At 44.3% G+C, this 21946-nt stretch overlaps 1 protein-coding gene across 1 annotated transcript in view; it reads right to left on the bottom strand.

The window, feature by feature from the left end:
- Window positions 1-10133: 10133 nt before the first annotated feature.
- UCHL1 (ubiquitin C-terminal hydrolase L1) overlaps window positions 10134-21946 on the bottom strand; it is a 28493-nt gene continuing 16680 nt past the window's right edge. The window contains exons 4-7 of the mRNA XM_077279848.1: window positions 19678-19725; window positions 14310-14379; window positions 13526-13584; window positions 10134-10469 (exon numbers count right to left, since the gene is read on the bottom strand). Coding sequence (XP_077135963.1) covers window positions 10383-10469; window positions 13526-13584; window positions 14310-14379; window positions 19678-19725 — 264 coding nt within the window. The 3' untranslated portion in view covers window positions 10134-10382. The remainder of the gene's footprint in view (window positions 10470-13525; window positions 13585-14309; window positions 14380-19677; window positions 19726-21946) is intronic.

The following is a 21946-nucleotide window of genomic DNA, read 5'->3' on the forward strand; positions in this document are numbered from 1 at the left end:
GCTTTATGTGGATCATCTATGGGGCCATAATGAACGGTGCAGAGCATTATATATGGCACAGCTTTATATGGAGCATCTATGGGGCCATAATGAATGGTATGGAGCATCTATTTTTATTTTTGAAATTCACCGGTAGCTGCTGCATTTTCCACCCTAGGCTTATACTCGAGTCAATAAGTTTTCCCAGTTTTTTGTGGCAAAATTAGGGGGGGTCGGCTTATACTCGGGTCGGCTTATACTCGAGTATATACGGTAATTATTAATAGTCAAGTTCGGCGATAATAGTTAATATCGGACCTCAATAGAGGTGTAAGGAGGTTTCCCCCTTTTGATAACCATAAGGTTTAGTATTTGTAGGAGGGATCCCTATCCTTTTACAAACTCTCATCGCATTTCTGACCACAAGTAATAATTCCTCAATGTCCTCAGAGGAAAATAATTTTTATTATCCCCTGAATAACTCGGAGTAACTTCTCCCTCTTTCAACCATTCTTCAGGATCTGATATTTCTGCTGAGTCAGAGCTATCTTCAGGTGCATATTTCCTCTTTTTCTAGCACAGAGGGGCCCCCTGAAAAGGACTGGGAGAAGGTAGCTAGGGATGACTGGATTTCCTGTCTCAACCTTCCTCTAACCTCATCCATCAGGGATGGCTGTTCCTCAGGGATGATTTTATATGTACATAGCTGACAAAGCATTTTTTATGGCCAGATGAGAGTTTCTTACTGCAGATGGCACATTAGCGATTTTTCCCTTGATTTTGGTGCAGGATCCTTATCTCTCTAGAAGAGAGGGGAAATACATAAGGATGTATCCTGTACCAAAATGGAGCTACTCTTACCAGGTATACTCACTGGGCCAGGTTTAGCACTGGGATCTGCAGACGCAGATATAAGCGAAGACACATCTATCATTAGAACCTCAGTCCTACCTTATGGAATCCTCAGTCTGGGTCCTTTAATGCAGGAACCAAGACCTAGCGCTTCCTCTCATCCAATAGGATGAGATCTCCCCTCTGCGTCAGGTCCTGCTTCTGGGCGTCTTTCCCGATTTGAAATGTAAAATTTCCCGTGGGATGCATGCCGTGACGTCGCGCCTGACTGACTTGGCGGTGCATGTCACTTTCTATGCGTGCCCAGGTCTGCCGGAGAAGCACTGGAAGACACTGCCAGCTTCAAAGTAGTGAGGGAAAAGATCCTAGTCGGCTGGGGGCTATGGGAGGCCCCCAGCATTGTCCGACGGGCACAGGAGGATGGTGCGGTCCCACCCGGGGCAGGAGCAGCTCAGGGAGGAAGGTGCAGGATGATCGACCCAGACTGCCCAGCTAAAACTTGCGATATAAGAGTCTGTTCACCGGCCAAGCTCTCAGGAGAAAAAAACAAACAAAACAAAACCTCTTCTGTTATGATCCCAGTGGCTGGGGATCACTAGAAATACTAGCTAAGTTACTGAACAAAGAACAAGCTCTAGGGAGGTGGTAACTGGACTGACCGCAATCCTGATCCTATCCAAACACACTAAAGGTAGCCGGTGAACGTGCCTAAAATCCTGGACGTCTCGACGCAGCCTGAGAAACTGACTACCCCTAAAGAGAAAGCAAGACCTCACTTGCCTCAAGAGAAATAACCCCAAAGATATAGGAAGGCCCCAACAAATAATAACGGTGAGGTAAGGGGAAAAGACACACGTAGGAATGAAAACAGATTCAGCAAATGAGGCCCGCTAATACTAGATAGCAGAAGACAGATAGTGAGCTGTGCGGTCAGCAGAAAACCCTACAAAATATCAACGCTGAGAATTCAAGAACCCCCACACCAACTAACGGTGTGGGGGGAGAAACTCAGCCCCCTAGAGCTAACAGCAAGCAGGGAAATCACATATTAGCAGGCTGGACAAGAAATATATTGAACACTGATGATCAAAAAATGAACAAACGGAAACTTAGCTTCTCTTGAAGAGACTAGTAGCAAGGTAGTCAGAAGGAATCAGAGTAGCACTGAATACATTGACAGCAGGCATAGACTGAGAGCCCAAGTGAGCTTAAATAGGAAACCAGCCCACATATAACGAGACAGCTGATGCCAGTCACAAACCTGCAGAAAGATAGCACTCACACAGTACCACTTGTGACCACAAGAGGGAGCCCAGAAATAGAGTTCACAACACTCTTCATCCCTAAGGGACAGGAAAAAAACACTAAGGATAGAGGAAAGGGGAGGGCTATTTAAACCTTTTGTGCTTCCTGTCCTTAATTAGGATGGGGAGGCAACCTCCTGTGTCCTGTCAGGGAGGGGATTAGAGAAAATTTAATGTTAAAAGTGTCAAAAATGATACTGATGTAAAGTAGACATGTGGCAAATGTTGTGTGTCATAAACCACATAATTCAGAGCAAAAGTTTGAAAATTGAGACGTTTGCTAAAATGCTGATATTTTCACAAAAAAACAAAGAAACAAAACCTATATGTACCACTAACAAAGTACAATTGTGTAAAAAAACAAACAAAAAAAACCTCAGTCACTGGGATCCAGTAAGTCATTACCACAAATAATAATAATAATAATTTTTATTTATATAGCGCCAACATATTCCGCAGCACTTTACAATTAACCGGGGACATGTAGAGACAAATTAAATACAAGTTAACACAATTTAAACAGTGACATTAGGAGTGAGGTCCCTGCTCGCAAGTTTACAATCTACGAGGAAATGGGGGGACAAAATAGGTGAAAAGTGCTTGTTATTTCAGGTCTGGCAATTATAATAGGGATTTTCATATAAAGTTGCATGATCCGGTCATCAGCCCGTGTGTTTAAGTGCAATAGTCAAGTGTCAAGTATCAAGTGCAGATATCATGTGCATGGAGGGTGTGGAGACAGATAAATAGTAGGGTGCAGATTCAGAGTAATATTTGGAAGGAGGGAACAGGGCAAAGTTAGTTTACTGAGTAGTTGATGTGGTAGGCTTGTTTGAAGAGATGGGTTTTCAAAGTGCGCTTGAATAGGTCAGGGCTAGGTATCAGTCTGATCGTCTGGGGAAGTGCATTCCAGAGAGCTGGCGCAGCACGAGAGAAGTCTTGGAGATGGAGGTGCGAGATTTGGATTACGGGGGATGCTAGTCTTAGGTCATTTGTAGAACGGAGGGCATGTGTAGAGCGATAGACAGAGATGAGATATAAGGTGGTGCAGAACTGTGGAGAGCTTTGTGGGTGAGAGAGATGAGTTGACACTTGTCAGAATTGTAAATTTTGGCCTTGTCATGAAGGTGAAAATAGGTTCAGGTGTTATTACACAAAGGGTGCATATGAAGTTGATTTTCAGGAATGAAATCCCTGTGTATGAGATGATAGAAATCTAATGCACATGAAGCTGAAAGTATCAGCACTGCAGAGATTACGGTTGATTTCACCCTTTGCAAGGCTAGACTCTCATACTGTACATGATGCGTCAGCACACAGCAGTTAGTGACTGAACTTCACTATTGCTGCAAGGTGCACTTAAATGTGGATGGTCCTCATCACCAATATTCTACCTCTGTATGTGACAAACCAGCGTCCTCTGGATGGGGAAGTGAAGGTAAACCAGGCACACAGCTTGCAATTATAACCTTTTCTATGAAGCCACATCTAGAGAGAAATCTAGGTATGGTGCAGTGCCAAAGATTTCACGTCTTTCATTACATGAGTGATATTCTAAATTTTACAATACAGCAGAGGGGACTCAGGTGATAGAGGGTCCACAGGTTTCAGTACCTGTAGTATTAGAGGTAAACCAGATAATAAATGTACCCTAAGGCCGGGGTCACACTTGCGAGTGAAATGCGACAAACTCGCACGAGTCTCTCGCATCAATACCCGGCACTGCCGCCGGCGGTTCGGACCAAAGCGTTAAGCTGCATAGAAATACATGCAGCCACATGCTCCGATCCCGATTGCCGGCGGCAGTGCCGGGTATTGATGTAAGAGACTCGTGCGAGTTTGTCGCATTTCACTCGCAAGTGTGACCCCGGCCTAACAGTACAACCGGTCCCCTTTACTAGAGTCATTTTCCTCCTATTAGGCCCCCCATACAGTATTTTGGGCCCCCAGTCTCTCACACAGTATTAACCCCTTTATGTCTGTGGGATATTTCATATTTGCTCCACTTCTTCCAAGAGCTGTAACTTTATTTTTCCATCAATATGGCCATGTGAGGGCTTGTTTTTCGTGGGATGAGTTGTACTTTTGAACTACACCATTGATTTTACCATATAGTGTATTGGAAACAGTAAAAAAAAAAAAAAAAAAAAAAAAGTGTAATTCCAATTTTATTTTTTTCTTTACAATGTTCACTAAAAGCTAAAATTGACCTGCCATTATTATTCTCATTACAAATTTGTGGATACCAAACATGTATAAGTATTTTCAGTGGTGAAGAACCTGTAGGGTCTTCATTTTTCAGGCTGAGCGAGGGCTAATTTTTTTGAATGCTGAGCTGATGTTTTTATTGATAACCATGTTGGGGGGTTTGATACAATGTTTTGATCACCTGTTATTGCAATGTTGTAGTGACCAAAACCTAATTCTGGCGTAGATTTCTCATTACACCATTTACCGATCGGATTAATTTGTAAAACCATTTTAATTTGGCATTTCTGAAAACATGTGGTCTCAGTTCCAGAGCCCACAGCAAGTGCTAGGACACAACCTATGACATTATGAATCATGAATAATTATGAATAGAGTTGATTGAATAGCTTTGGATAAGAGCTATCCGGATAGCTTATAGCACTTCCTGATTGGCTGCATTGGTAACCTGGAGCGCTCCTGATAATCAGCTGTTCGGTGCCGTAGCTGCATGTGTCGCGGCGGTGTGACAGTCACAACGCATGCATGGAGAGCCTGTGTGTTTTGACGGTTGTAGCTGTGACACATGCAGCAGCTGTTTGGTGCCACAGATTATCGGGCGTGCTCCAGGTATCCGATGCAGCTATTCGGGAAGCGCTATACAGTGGGTATGGAAAGTATTCAGAACACTTTAAATTTTTCACTCTTTGTTTCATTGCAGCCACATTTTTCTCATACACTCTGCACCCCATCTTGACTGAAAAAAAAATGCAGACATTTTTACAAATTTATTAAAAATGAAAAACTGAAATATCACATGGTCATAAGTATTCAGACCCTTTGCTCAGTATTGAGTAGAAGCACCTTTTGAGCTAGTACAGCCATGCGTCTTCTTGGGAATGATGCAACAAGTTTTTCACACCTGGATTTGGGGATCCTCTGCCATTCTTCCTTGCAGGTTTCCGTCGGGTTGGATGGTGAACGTTGGTGGACAGCTATTTTTAGGTCTCTCCAGAGATGCTCAATTGGGTTTAGGTCAGGCCTTTGGCTGGGCCAGTCAAGAATGGTCACAGAGTTGTTCTGAAGCCTCTCCTTTGTTATTTTAGCTGTGTGCTTAGGGTCATTGTCTTGTTGGAAGGTGAACCTTCGGCCAAGTCTGAGGTCCAGAGCACTCTGGAGGAGGTTTTCATCCAGGATATCTCTGTACTTGGCCACATTCATGTTTCCTTCAGTGACAACCAGTTGTCCTGTCTCTGCAGCTGAAAAACCCCCCCATAGCATGATGCTGCCACCACGTTTCACTGTTTGGATTGTATTAGGCAGGTGATGAGCAGTGCCTGGTTTTCTCCACACATACTGCTTAGAATTATCACCAAAAAAGGTCTATCTTCGTCTCATCAGACCAGTCTCATTTCTCATAGTCTGAGAGTCCTTTATGTGGTTTTTTTTAGCAAACTATGCAGGCTTTCATATGTCTTGCACTGAGGAGAGGCTTCTGTCGGGCCACACTGCCATAAAGCAGGGAAGAGAGGGACCAGCAGATGCTCCAGAGACCTATATGTCATGCTCCTTTCTACATTTTTATCTGACTGTGCCTGAGGCAGGTGCCCCAAAACAACACAAGCAGGGAAGAGAGGGACCAGCAGATGCTCCAGAGACCCACCTGCCTCAGGCACAGTCAGATAAAAATGTAGAAAGGAGCATGACATATAGGTCTCTGGAGCACTCTGCCATAAAGGCCTGACTGGTGGAGGGCTGCAGTGATAGTTGACTTTGTGGAACTTTCTCCCATCTCCCTACTGCATCTCTGGAGCGCAGCCACAGTGATCTTGGTGTTCTTCTTTACAGAGGTAAGGCCCTTCTCCCACAATTGCTGTTTGGCTGGATGGCCAGGTCTAGTATCTAAACTCAGTTGTTTACCAATCAAAAATCAGTGTATAGCAGCAAGGTAAACATATAGGTATCAAATATTTAAAAATTAACCTTTAATAGATCCCACTAAAATACCATAGGGTATATATACCCAGCCGGTCTGAGAAAAGAGAAAATGAAAAAAATAATACACCAAAAACAAATAACACCATTTAAAATTCCAAACAAACACCCTCCTTTTAGAATAGGAGGAAAAAAGGTAGATGGATGTCACAATAGCTTCAAAATTGTACTCCACCACAGAAGTCCAAATCAACACCTTATAGCCCAAAGGCCACATAAGCACCTTGTTTCATAGATTTAATTATCTCTAATAAATAACTGAACGATCTCACCCAGCGTTGCTGTTTTCAAGAAGCATTCATAGGGTTCAGAATATCCATGAATCCTGGGGGAGGCTTCCTCATGTTAGAGGAGTTACGGATACCGCGTATTTATTCCCCGTAGCATTATGAAAGGCTTGTCTCCCCTGATGAACAGAGCCAAGGGAAATGCGTCGGGAGCCATATTTCTGGGGATGATTTGATGAGGGTCCTGAAGTTGTCTTAAGTAACGGGGTATTGTATTAGAGATAACTAAATCTATGAAACAAGGTGCTTATGTGGCCTTTGGGCTATAAGGTGTTGATTTGGCCTTTGGGCTTATGTGGTGGAGTACAATTTTGAAGCTATTGTGACATCCATTTACCTTTTTTCCTCCTATTCTAAAAGGAGGGCGTTTGTTTGGAATTTTAAATGGTGTTTTTGCATAGCTCCCAACCGTCCCTCATTGTGCGGGACTGTCCTGGTTTTGAGCCTTTGCCCCGCTGTCCAGCACGGGACGCTCTGCTTCCCGCAGACAGCAGGATCGACACGCCCCCTTGTGTTAAGTCATGCCCCGGGCCCTTACCCTTCCGTATGGCTGCCTGCTTTCTGCGCACAGGACCTGTGATGAGGTCACAGGAGGGGAGGAGTCATGGGTCACATGATCGGGACCTCCGTGGATTGCAGGACTCGGCTGTGCTGGTTGCCAACTTGCCACATGGTGCTGCAGGATGAGGTAAGCAATGCCTTGTGTGGGGTCAGTAGTGTGGATGTAGCAGAGCCATGTGTACGAGGTGTATGGAGCGGAGCTGCGTGTGTGCGAGGTGTATGGAGCGGAGCCGTGTGTATGAGGTGTATGGAGCGGAACTGAATGTGTACAAGGTGTACAGACCAGAGCCATGTGTGTACGAGGTGTATGGAGCGGAGCTAAATGTGTACGGAGCGGAGCCGCATGTGTACGAGGTGTATGGAGCGGAACGTGTACGGAGCAGAGCCGTGTGTAAAGTGTACGGAGCGCAGCCACGTGTGTAGGAGTACCTATGTGTGGCCATTATATGGTACGAAGTATCATGTGGGGTCATTATACAGTATGGAGCATCATGTGGGGTCATTATACAGTATGGAGCATCATGTGGGGTCATTATACAGTATGGAGCATCATGTGGGGTCATTATACAGTATGGAGCATCATGTGGGGTCATTATACAGTATGGAGCATCATGTGGGGTCATTATACAGTATGGAGCATCATGTGGGGTCATTATACAGTATGGAGCATCATGTGGGGTCATTATACAGTATGGAGCATCATGTGTGGCCATTATACAGTATGGAGCACGGTGTGGCCATATTTTTTTGTTTATTATTGTTTATGAAACAGTGATCAGTGCTAAATGGGTGTGGTTAGGATGTGGATATGGGTGTGATCAGAGGCGTGGCCTAAAATTTGCTGCAGCGCGCATTGCTTGCGGCAAACTTTGTCCCTCTTTCCCATTTTCAAAAGCTGGGAGGTATGGTTTTTGGTGTATTTTTTTTTCCATTTAAGGATTATGGAGGCCACTGTGCTCTTAGGAACCTTGAGTACTGCAAAAATTCTGTTGTAACCTTGGCCAGATCTGTGCCTTGCCACAATTCTGTCTGAGCTCCTTGGCCAGTTCCTTTGACCTCATGATTCTCATTTGATCTGACATACACTGTGAGCAGTGAGGTCATATATAGACAGGTGTGTGCGTTTCCAAATCAAGTCCTATAAGTTTAAACACAGCTGGACTCCAATGAATGAGTAGAATCATCTCAAGGAGGCTCACAAGGAAATTGACAGCATGTGACTTAAATATGAGTGTCTGCGCAAAGGGTCTGAATACTTATGACCATGTGATATTTCAGCTTTTTTAATTAGTTTGCAAAATTGTCTACATTTCTTTTCAGTCAATATGGGTACACCAATGTGAAAATGAACTTTTTTGAATTTACCAAATGGCTGCAACGAAGCAGAGTGAAAAAAAAAAAAAACTTAACCCCCACAGCTTTTTCCAGTTTTGCGTTTTCATTTTTCGCTCCCCTCCTTCCCAGAGCCATAGCCATATTTACAGAAAAATAAAGCTATGTGAGGGCTTGTTTTTTGCGGGACAAGTTGTACTTTTGAATGACACCATTTGTTTTACCATGTCATGTAATAGAAAATGGGGGAAAAAAAAAAAAATTCCAAGTGCAGAGAAATTGCAACAAAAAAAAATATAAAAAAAATGAAATAATGTCGAGACAAAAGACAGGATCATCAGATGGAGCATCCAATAAGTAAGGGAAGAGACCTGTGGCCATATTGGTAGGGGACTCATCTTAGGCTGGTTTCACATTTGCGGTTGTGTGCAGCGTTTGATGCATATATCCGCATGAGTCTTGATTCCATATCTTTAACATTGTAGACACAGGTGCACAAGTTACACATGCATAGGCGAACACATGCTATTTTCATGGTGTGGCTGGGTGTGGCTAACGCACCATGTAAGGCTGCGTGTCCACGCTCAGGATGGCCGGCGGTATTGCCGCAGCGGCGAAGCCGCTCGGCGCTAAGCCCCGCCCCCTTTCTGGGATGCGATGGTGCCAGATGTGTACAGTACACATCCGGGATCATCGCACCCCTCGCCATAGGGCCCTGTGATATGCCTTGCGGGGACGCTGCGTCCCCCCGCAAGGTGTACGGACATGCTGCGATCTGAAAAGACGCGCAGCATGTCCGGAGTCGCAGGGCCGCCGTGTGCGGGTTTCCACGCATAGTGGACACGGGATTTCAACAAATCCCCTCCACTATGCTGGAACATCTGGACGCTGCCTGTTTGACGCTGCAGCGTCAAACAAGCAGCGTTTCCTGACAGTGGACACGCACCCTTAGAATGTGGCGGTGGCAAATGTCTGCTGCCTTGCGGACACTTGCGGAGATGTGTCAAAACAATGCATTACAGACTATGGGAACAAAACATTTGCTTGCACACGGGTCTATACAGAAATCCCATGAGACATGCCCATTGGGTGTGGCTTGTGTCAAGGAAATTCTCCTGGAAAATCTTCCCTATCGAACGCATGTGCATAAAAATGCAAACAAATGTTGCTTTTATCTGTCATGCGCAAGTTGATGTTGATTGAAAAAAAGCAACAAAAAAAAAAAAACACCAAAACCTACTACGTGTTTGCTGATGAGACGCTGCAGACTCAACCGCAAATGTGAACCTAGCCTTAGCTGCTGGAGCCAACCAATGGCAGCAGAGACAGTTCAGAACTGAAATGGCCCTATCTTGTGACGTGCGCTTTTAGCTGCCATGTTGCCTGAGGAACAGATGCAATTGGGGGACTTGACATCTTTTTATAGAGTCAGTGGCTTGAGGGGAGCTGGAGAGTGTGGCGGGCAAAGTGACTGTGGGCTGTATACACCCAATATACAGCTTATAAGGGAAAATAAATGGAAAACCAGTTGTGGTGGTTATCACTTCATGTTGGGACTCTTCTTGGCATGGCCAAAGTGCACATACCTTCCTGCTGATCACTGCATTTGCTCAATAAAGACTAGGAGTAGACCTGCTTGTTCTCCAAAAGATATTTTAATTCAGCTCAAGAGCTGCACCTAGTGCTTTGTTTGCAGAGAGGTGAAAGACTTTGTAGAGCACAAAATCACAGCAAGACATATCTACCAAGCCAGGAGCATGTGGTGAAAAGCACTTCCATACCAAATCCTGCTGGAGCAGCAAGTTGGTGAAACACTTAACGGTATAACAAGGCATAAACGGTCAATAACTAAACTACAAGGAACTTTGTCTGGAGTGGAAACAAGTTATGCAGCCTTAACCAGAGCCACTGAAGAAAAACGAACATCGCCCCTCTCCCGCTCAGTAAACTGCTTGCAGATCTTGCCAGCATCCTGCAAAAGAAAGATCATGAACTGTTTAAGCCCATACTTTAAGAGTTGAAGTAACGAAAGAAATTTTATTAAACAAGTTCCATTTTCAAACAGGCCATAATTCCATATTACAAAACAGACAAACATCAACTTCCAATAACTAGCCTCCCTTAACCCAAATCCCAACATTACAAAAAAACATTCACAGCAGTTCTAAAATAAATACAATCTGCTGGGGGGGGGGGGGGGGGGGTGTGGGAAGAGAGGGAATTAAGGATTACAAGCTGTGAGTAGCCCTGAAGAGTTAACTAGTCAAATTTGAAGAGATTGGATCCTTGGTTGTGTTTCACATAAGCTCTTGGAAAGTAGTATATTTATCTTTCCCATAGTTGGAGGTTGTGTGTCTAAGGGTACTGTTACACTAAATGATTTACCAACGATCACGACCAGCGATACGACCTGGCCGTGATCGTTGGTAAGTGGTTGTGTGGTCGCTGGGGAGCTGTCACACAGACAGCTCTCCAGCGACCAACAATGCTGAAGTCCCCAGGTAACCATCGGGTTACTAAGCGCAGGGCCGCGCTTAGTAACCCGATGTTTACCCTGGTTACAAGCGAACGCATCGCTGGATCGCTGTCACACACACCGATCCAGCGATGACAGAAAGTTCCAAACGATCTGCTACGATGTACGATTCTCAGCAGGATCCCTGATCGCTGCTGCGTGTCAGACACAGCGATATTGTATGGATATCGCTGGAACGTCACGGATCGTACCGTCGTAGCGATCAAAGTGCCAATGTGTGACAGTACCCTAACCAGTGACATGCAGGAGGGTGTCCTTTAAATAGGATACAAGAGATACCCATGAATAGGGTGAAGGCAGGATCCACTACATCTTCAAATAATCCCAACATGTATGCAGGGATCTGAATGTCACTCCATACACTTTCTATCATGGAGATTACCTTGTTACAAAAAAAAAAAAAAAAAAGCCTGTTTCTAAATTCCCACACCTAAGGTATTTCCCCATCTTGTATACACTGAATCCAATATAACTGAACGTCTTAGGACCTCACAGGCCAATAGTTGGGGACAGTTTATAAAATCTCTCCGTTGCTCCATGATAAAGCCAACAGCCACCTCACATTTAGCTTGACCTGTTGGCGGCGGGGGATTATCCAGTTTGGACAACATTAAACCATTTGTATAGCCAGTAGAAGCAATAGTATTAGGCTACGTTTACATTTGCGTTTTTTGGGCGCAGCGTCGGCGACGTGATGCAACCAACAAAGCATGTACTCAACGCATGCGTCGCAAAACGCTGCATTGTCATAAGATCCTACAGATCGGGACTTTTGGTGCAGGGAAAACGCTACAAGTCCCCTGCTCCCTGTCTTGTTCGTCTATATGACGCATGCTTTGTAAAACGCAGTACAACGCATACCGGTGCATGTCCATGCGCCCCCCCCCCCCCCATGTTAAAGATAGGGGCGCATGACGCATGCGTCGATGATGCGCCCAACAATGCAAATGTGAACGTAGCCTTAGGGATGATGTGTGCTAAGGTTTATCAGACCTGAAAGCATGTTGAATTTGTAGATCTTGGTAGAACGTGTTAGGGGATATGTTATTCATCTTACTTTGAAAAAAATGAACTTGTCAGCATAATTGTGCCAAGAAGCTTAGTGTAAGGTCAGCACCATTATACCGATTAAAATGATACCTTGGTTGGTGAAATCTGTCTTGTGGTTGTTTAATCTTTATTTTAACTTGAGTTAATGACATGCTTGTGCTGCAGGGCTGTGGGGAGGGTGGACTTCATGTGGCGCCCCGATTAGCTATTCATAATGCAGACTGCTGACAGGTCACTGATACTCATCCTCAGACCTGCCCCCTAGTTTACATAATGAACTCTATTTCAGATTAGATGCACCTTTGGGGGGGGGGGGGGGGGGGACGGACGTCTTATTTGAATGTACCTTATCGGCCGCCGCAGTGGAGCAGGGTCCCAGGGTTGCTGCTGGAGGCGGCAAGAGTGGCACATTACTGCAGGCTGGGATGGAGAGGGGTGTTTGAAGGTGTGACACTGGGTGTTTGGCAGTGCCAGGGCTCTGCTGACATTGTGAAAGCCTGGAGCTCCAGCACTTCCATATTTTTTACATTGCAGTGGACTCAGCGTCAAGATCTCCCAACTGCGCCACCCATTTTCCTAGAGTCCACAGGCCATTTTTTACAAGTGGAATATAGCAATGAACATATGCTGAGTCAGTGCGTACAGCAGCCAGTAGAGCTTTGGATAGAGCAGGGATCTGCTGCGTTCAGAGTGCTGCCATTATGTCACGTGGAAACCTAGCCTAAAAAGTGTCCACCAACCCAGGCAGGGGACTAGGGAAGTGGAGTTTCAGGAAAGTGGGGGTCCCACAGATGCAGAACAACTAAGTGATTTCACAAAGCGATGCCAAGTTCTTGAACAGGTATATGTTCAGCTATACAAAGTACTTCGAAAAACTGTATAAGAACAGTGCCAAGTCAAGCATGACCATGCTTACACTACAGAACCTGCAAGTGCTGTTCTTAAACAGATTTCAGGACCTGTTGTCAGTGCCCATGCACTCAGGCACAGCCGCTTCTGCTCGCTGCTTAGAAGTTACAAAGTGAGACAGCTGGAACCAGTGGCATGGTTAAGTCACAGGCCTCAATCATGCAACACCTTGGCAAGAAGGGAGGTGGTAGCCTTTGGAGCGCTGTGTTCCTGAAACAAAGTGCTGATGGGACCCTTTAACAATTGTAGCAAGGTAATATTTACAGCTATGACTTGGCCAAATAAAATTTGAGTGCAAAATTTGTGTTAACAGTTTCAAGCTTAACCACTACATTTAGCATATTTGACATTACCAAGTTGCATCGAGCCTTGATTAAATATTATGGATTCTTTCTATGCCAATGAATGGTTGAGTTACCATAATGTGGTCCACATCAGTTCCTTCATATCAATGTGCCATAGTAACCCAGGGTCTTTATGCATCACTACAGCTTAGCTTTAAGAGGCATACAAATAAAATGTTTAACTCTTACCTCCAGTATTTTTCCTTTAGAAGTTGCACCATGGTCAATGGGCTTTGAAGTCAACCCATCTATAAACCAAGAAAAAGTTTAGAGTTTATGGCCAAGGTGGTACTAGGGTAACAGTCAGGTTAGCTAGGAATTCTGCCTATATGAACTTACAGTAGCTGCAGATATAAGGTAGCAGGGAACATTGCTGGCATGTTGAGCACATGGGATGAAATAAGAGGGATGAATGTTATAGAATGTGTAGTGGGAGCACAAGTCTTGCATCCAAATGTAAGAAGTGGGATCCATTAGACAAGAGAACCCGATCTCTACATTGATCATTTGGACCTGGATTCCATATGGTATGAAGAAAGGGTGGTAAAGTAGCAAGTGTTGTACACTCTTCATGCTGAGAATGAACACTAAAGCTGGAGAGGGGGAACTTATATTGTAGTATGCCACATGAAGGCGAGTGACTGCAAATAGAACATGCACAAAAAAAAAAAAAAAAAGTGTAAAGGAGCAACAATTATTCAAACACCTATCCCCCACAAACTAACAGCCCCAAGAGGGAGGTTGGAGTGTGGCCTGTAACTGGCTGCCATGGGCAGGACTTTGAGCCAGTATGATTTATACGGGTCCAGAATCAGTGGTATATAGATATTATCAAAACAGTTACAAAGGGAGCATTTGTATACTACAATATTGATTTGAAAGTTGGTGCCTTGTTCCTTTAACTGAAAGACCATTTTTCATTGTGCCAACGCATATTGCCCTGAAGTATTTAGATTATACAATCCATCCTTACCAAGTTCATAGAGATGTCCACTCACAGCTGTAAACACCACCAAATGGAAGTGAGCACCATCTTCATTAGGCTGCAATATGATGCGCACTGTCATTAAAACGCTGTACATAAGACTTAATGGATTTCAGTCTGATTACATTTTATACACAGGCTACATGAAAGCAGTCTTAGTCATGAGTAAATTGTGCTTACTGTTGGCCATTTATTCCTCTGGTTTAATTTGTAACTGCAACTCTTAATCTGGGCCTCCTTTATGTGAAAATGGTTCAGGCAATGAATGTCGAATACAATTTTTCATCTTAGGCTACTTAAACACTTGCGTCGTGTGACGCACGTCGCAATGCGTCGTTTGAGAAAAACGCATCCTGCAAAGTTGCCCACAGGATGCGTTTTTTCTCCATACACTTGCATTAGCGACGCATTGCCACACGTCACATCTGTCGTGCGACGGATGCATCATGTTTTGGCGGGCGCGATGCACAAAAAAAAAAAAATGTTACATGGAACGTTTGTGCTGACGGTCTGCCAAAACATGACGCATCCGTCACACAATGGATGTGACGTGTGGCAATCCGTCGCTAATGCAAGTGTGTGGAGAACAAAAAAACGCATCATGCAGGCAACTTTGCAGGATGCGTTTTCTCCAAAACGACACATTGTGACAAGTCACACGACGCAAGTGTGAAAGTAGCCTTATTTCACAACGTGTGTCGGTACGACGCATGTCGACGGCCCCGTACCAACGCTAGTGTGAAAGTAGCCTTAGCTGGTGTAGATCTCTGCTACAAGTGTACTGCAGTAGGGGGACTGGTGAAATTTACACTTTATATGGCATTAACATTAAATGGGTATGCTTAGACAATGGGCAAGCCTAGCCAGAAATCTCCATATTGAAAAATTGTGACAATTGAACCCATTTCCCACCAGAAAAAAAAGCATACATGTCTTCATGAATCAGGGTCAGCAAGGCTGCTAGTCTTGAACTACTACAAGAGTAACGAACATAAGACCAATGAGCAGATCCAGCCATCGTTAACAGCCAAACCAGAACACCCAGATATTTGCATTGTATTAAACTAGACTCTTCAGAAGTAGTTTGATATTAACCCCTTCCCGACCCATGACGCCACATAGGCGTCATGAAAACCCGTGCCAATCCGACCCATGACGCCTATGTGGCGTCATGGAATGATCGCGTCCCTGCAGATCGGGTGAAGGGGTTAACTCCTATTTTACCCGATCTGCAGGGAGAGGGGGAGTGGTACTTCAGCCCAGGGGGGGTGGCTTCACCCCCCCGTGGCTACGATCGCTCTGATTGGCTGTTGAAAGTGAAACTGCCAATCAGAGCGATTTGTAATATTTCACCTAAAAAACTGGTGAAATATTACAATCCAGCCATGGCCGATGCTGCAATATCATCGGCCATGGCTGGAAACACTAATGTGACCCCCCCCACCCCACCGATCGCCCCCCCAGTGCTCAGTTATAGGGTCCGGTCCCCTCCGTCCGCCTGCCGGCTCCCCCGTCCTGCTGTCCGCTCCCCCGTCCTCCTGCCCGCTCCCCCCCTGCTCCTATGTCACCCCCCCGTGCTCCGACGCCCCCCCCCGTGCCCCGATCTCCCCCCCCCTTATACTTACCGAGGCTCCCGGTCCCCGTCCGCCTCCATCATGGGCGCCGCCATCTTCCAAAATGGCGGGTGCATGCTCAGTGCGCCCGCCGGCCGGCAGATTCATTAGAGGTACATTTTGATCGCTGTGGTAGGTTCTATCACAGCGATCAAAATAAAAAAAAATAATAAACCCCCCCCTTTATCACCCCCATAGGTAGGGACAATAATAAAATAAAGAAAATATATTTTTTTCTTTTTCCACTAGGGTTAGGGTTAGAACTAGGGTTAGAACTAGGGGTAGGGTTAGGGTTACGGGTAGGGTTAGGGTTATGGCATGTGCACACAGAGCGGATCGGCCGCGGATCCGCAGCGGATTGGCCGCGGATCCGCAGCGGATTGGCCGCAGCGGATTCGAAGCAGTTTTCCATCAGGTTTACAGTACCATGTACACCTAAGGAAAACCAAATCCGCTGTGCCCATGGTGCGGAAAATTCCGTGCAGAAACACTGCGTTGTATTTTCCGCAGCATGTCAATTCTTTGTGCGGATTCCGCAGCGTTTTACACCTGTTCCTCAATAGGAATCCGCAGGTGAAATCTGCACAAAAAAACACTGGAAATCTGCTGTAAATCCGCAGGTAAAACGCAGTGCCTTTTACCTGCAGATTTTTCAAAAATCATGAGGAAAAATCTCACACAAATCCGCAACGTGGGCACATAGCCTTAGGGTTAGGGTTGGAATTAGAGTTAGGGTTGGAATTAGGGCTAGGGTTTGAAATAGGGTTAAGATTAGGCTTGTGGTTAGGGTTACGGATAGGGTTAGGGGTGTGTTGGGGTTACAGTTGTGGTTAGGGTTGGGATTAGGGTTACGGTTGGGATTAGGGTTAGGATTAGGGTTGGAATTAGGGTTACGGGTGTGTTGCGGTTAGGGTTGTGGTTAGGGGTGTGTTGGGGGTTAAGGTTGTGATTAGGGTTATGGCTACAGTTGGGATTAGGGTTAGGGGTGTGTTGGGGTTAGTGATGAAGTTAGAATTGAGGGGTTTCCACTGTTTAGGCACATCAGGGGTCTCCAAACGCAACATGGCGCCACCATTGATTCCAGCCAATCTTGCGTTCAAAAAGTCAAATGGTGCTCCCGCCCTTCCAAGCCCCGACGTGCGCCCAAACAGTGGTTTACCCCCACATTTGGGGTACCAGCGTACTCAGGACAAACTGGGCAACAACTGCTGGGGTCTAATTTCTCCTGTTACCCTTGCAAAAATAAAAAATTACTTGCTAAAACATAATTTTTGAGGAAAGAACAATTATTTTTTATTTTCACGGCTCTGCGTTATAAACTTCTGTGAAGCACTTGGGGGTTGAAAGTGCTCACCACACATCTAGATAAGTTCCTTCGGGGGTCTAGTTTCCAAAATGGGGTCACTTGTGGGGGGTTTCTACTGTTTAGGCATATCAGGGGCTCTGCAAACGCAACCTGACGCCCGCAGAGCATTCCATCAAAGTCTGCATTTCAAATGTCACTACTTCCCTTCCGAACCCCGACGTGTGCCAAAACAGTGGTTTACCCCCACATATGGGGTATCAGCGTACTCAGGAGAAACTGGACAACAACTTTTGGGGTCCAATTTCTCCTGTTACCCTTGGGAAAATAAAAAATTGTGGGCTAAAAAATCATTTTTGAGAAAAGAAAAATTATTTTTTATTTTCATGGCTCTGCGTTATAAACTTCTGTGAAGCACTTGGGGGTTCAAAGTGCTCACCACACATCTAGATTAGTTCCTTGGGAGGTCTAGTTTCCAAAATGGGGTCACTTGTGCGGGAGCTCCAATGTTTAGGCACACAGGGGCTCTCCAAACGCGACATGGTGTCCGCTAATGATTGGAGCTAATTTTCCATTCAAAAAGCCAAATGGCGTGCCTTCCCTTCCGAGCCCTGCCGTGCGCCCAAACAGTGGTTTACCCCCACATATGAGGTATCGGCATACTCAGGAGAAATTGCCCAACAAATTTTAGGATCCATTTTATCCTGTTGCCCATGTGAAAATGAAAGAATTGAGGCTAAAAGAAATTGTGTGAAAAAAAAGTACTTTTTCATTTTTGCGGATCAATTTGTGAAGCACCTGGGGGTTTAAAGTGCTCACTATGCTTCTAGATAAGTTCCTTGGGGGGTCTAGTTTCCAAAATGGGGTCACTTGTGGGGGAGCTCCAATGTTTAGGCACACGGGGGCTCTCCAAACGCGACATGGTGTCCGCTAAAGATTGGAGCCAATTTTTCATTAAAAAAGTCAAATGGCGCTCCTTCCCTTCCGAGCCCTGCCGTGCGCCCAAACAGTGGTTTACCCCCACATATGAGGTATCAGCGTACTCAGGACAAATTGGACAACAACGTCCCTGGTCCAGTTTCTCCTTTTACCCTTGGGAAAATAAAAAAATTGTTGCTAAAAGATCATTTTTGTGACTAAAAAGTTAAAATGTTCATTTTTTACTTCCATGTTGCTTCTGCTGCTGTGAGACACCTGAAGGGTTAATAAACTTCTTGAATGTGGTTTTGAGCACCTTGAGGGGTGCAGTTTTTAGAATGGTGTCACTTTTGGGTATTTTCAGCCATATAGAACCCTCAAAATGACTTCAAATGTGAGGTGGTCCCTAAAAAAAATGGTTTTGTAAATTTTGTTGTAAAAATGAGAAATCACTGGTCAAATTTTAACCCTTATAACTTCCTAGCAAAAAAAAAAAATTGTTTCCAAAATTGTGCTGATGTAAAGTAGACATGTGGGAAACGTTATTTATTAACTATTTTGTGTCACATAACTCTCTGGTTTAACAGAATAAAAATTCAAAATTTTCAAATTTTTTGCCACATTTCCGTTTTTTTCACAAATAAACTCAAAAATTATCGACCTAAATTTACCACTAACATGAAGCCCAATATGTCACGAAAAAACAATCTCAGAATCGCTAGGATCCGTTGAAGCGTTCCTGAGTTATTACCTCATAAAGGGACACTGGTCAGAATTGCAAAAAACGGCAAGGTCATTAAGGCCAAAATAGGCTGGGTCATGAAGGGGTTAAATGTTCTCACATCAGATGCCTTGTTGTGGATAAATCACTTATCACTTAAATAGGTGACCTCTTCCAGGCTCTGGGAAGAAGGATACTGCCTGGAAGAGAACTGCCTCCAGAGATTTTACATGACGGAAGTTACCAGATAAGCAGGAGAAATGAAATGTGTCTTCTTGCAAACCACTTGCTTCTCAGCTCTGCTGTATGATAATATTACAGCCTGCGAGCTGGAGCCGAGAGGAACCTGCAGATGTGTCAGGTGTAATCACAACTCTGCAGTGAGATCAGACATCACACTGGCAACTTCCTTTTAAATAAAAATCATCTTAGTAGGGCTGTGGAGTTGGTAAGCCAAACCTCCAACTCCACAGCACTGGTAACTACTGAGCATGTACATAAAAAAATGCAGCACATCCTGTATTGTACTAATGTACCCATTTTATGAGTCCAAATCAGACCATTTTATACAGACTCCATAGCCCTGCTCTGGAGACAAGTTACCTTCCGGACCACGTCCTCCCCCATAACCTGGAGGTCAAAATGATAAATTATGAACTCAACAAGGCATCTGATATGACAGAACTTGCTCTCCTCAGTAGTCAAGCTTCTATGCCCATATTAATAGTTTTCAGTCTGTCCAATATGGTGATAAATTCCCTTCAAGTCCATTATACCCATTTGAGGTCTCTGAACACTTACCCGGCAGTGTCCTTCAGCTGCAATGGCATTATGTGCAGAGCACAGGGCCTGCAAAACATTGAGTGAATTTGTCAGAATAAATATGTACAGTATTAGGAGGGAGAATCAAAACTGCATTTAGTAATAGGATAGGCGGCAACTCTTAAGGGGGTGGTCTGAAGGCTAAAGTATTTTATTTGAGTCCTTATGTATTTGATGCCATACTCCAGAGTCATTTAATATACTTGCTTCAAAAATTCCCAATTACTTTATTTTAGTTTGTGTCTGCTTTTACAGCCCCAGTGTATCATGGGATACTCAAAAGCAGCATCATAGCAGGGGCTGTGGTCACTGTTACAGCCTCTGCCCCCTCCCTGAAAAAAAAAAAAAAAAAAAAAAAAGTAGTCAGTTACTTGTTTCAGGGGTGGGATTGGTCCCTGCTCTGTCTTTACACAAATTTAACATGTAGTTAGGGATTTTTTTTTTTTTTTTATATCAACTTTATTTGAATACTAGATGGTGGCCAGACTCTAATGCATCGGGTATTCTACAACATGCATTTAGTTTATGAAGATTTAAGAATGCAATGAATACACAGGATTTTCTAAGTAAAATATATACATTATCAGCAAAGAGTTGTTCAAATCCTGTGCCAATTCGCGGCTGGACTGCGCCTGTTGCTGATTTGTCACGGGCAGCTGGCAAGACCAATCAGCGACGCAGGATTTCCGTTACAGACAGAATTAGACGATTATATAGTAGATACCCGATGTTAGAATCGGGCCACCATCTAGTATTCATATAAACATTGGTGCTTACATTTATGTTTTAACCCATTGGACACTGCCATTTGTTTTTCTCCTTTCTATTTTAAGAGTCAAAACGTCATTAGTCATCTATCGCTGTATGACAGCTAGTTTTCTACAGGATGACAGTTTTCAAAGACCATTTATTTTACCATATGATTAAAAAAAAAAAAAAAAAAAAAAAAAAAGGGAAATGTTTATTCTCTCCCACACTGTCCATGTTATTCTCGTTCTAGTATATGTATGTAGCTTATGAACACTGATTGGTCGAGGCCAGGCACGACCAATCAGCAACGTGGGATTTCAGCAACAAACAGACCCTTAGAAAATTATATTGGTCTGAGGAAATGCAGATTCTCATGATATCTGCATGTAGTTTTCCCCCCATAAAATTCACTTTTGAAGGGAACCTGTCAGTTTTGTGAATTAGCACCTTATTCAGCATCTGCACTGCATTCCCCAAATCCTTATATAAGCATCTGACTACCCTTGTATACTCCTGAAAAACCTTTAATTTCTCCCGCACTATATGTCAAGTCAGTCTGGTCCGATAGACATGGTTTCAGGCCTCCCTCCCACTTCATGGACGATGCCTCATGTCATCCACATCGCCGTGTGACATCTTGCGCCTGCTCAGAAATATTGCGTTTTGCACCTGCGCAGTATGCTTTACCCAGCTGCGGGCAAAACCAAAAAAAATGAAGTGTCATGCGTTGGCATATGTACTTCTGGCTCATGTACCAGAACCATGTTTGCCAGCTCATGCACACTAGTTATTTGGCTTTGCTGCAGTTGGGCAATGCATACTGTGCAGGTGCAAAACGCATTATGTCGCATGGCGATATGGATAGTTATCCATGTCAGGAGGCTGATGAGAAGCCAGGAGGGATGCAGAGGCCCGAAACCACACCCATCACACCGGACTGAGATTGCCATACAGCGCAGGAGAAATTAAAAAAGTTTTTTGGGAGTAGACAAGAGTAGTCGGTGTTATATGAGGATTTAGGGAATGCATAGCCGATGCTGAATAAGGAGATATTTTTAGCTGCCATTTGACAAAACTGGTGACAGGTTCCCTTTAAGACCTCAAGTTATGCAGCCTTTGTATCATCTACTGCTTTAGCCTCAAGTGTCATGCGATTTAGAGGGGTATACTACTATGACAGCCAAGCAAAAGGAAGGATCATTAATGAGATTGTGGTGATCCCACAACCACAGACCATTAGCGGCTGGGTGTAAAGTGTACAGAGTAGACCACCAATACTCTGTACACCATTTGGTGGCTGCTGTAGATCAGCTCCTATTTAGGTGATGCAGTAGGTTCAGCCTCAACTACCGATGCATGGAAATTTTAACACAAATTAATCTTGGAGGTTTTGTAGGTTAGATTCCATTTCTATAGGAAACTAAACTTCAGTGGCATTCAGCAGATGAAAGTTGTGAATAGTATGAATGCTGTGCCAAAAAAAAACAACAAAAAACAA

The sequence above is a fragment of the Ranitomeya variabilis genome, chromosome 1 (genome assembly GCF_051348905.1).
Source record: "Ranitomeya variabilis isolate aRanVar5 chromosome 1, aRanVar5.hap1, whole genome shotgun sequence".
Classification (NCBI taxonomy): Eukaryota; Metazoa; Chordata; class Amphibia; order Anura; family Dendrobatidae; genus Ranitomeya; species Ranitomeya variabilis.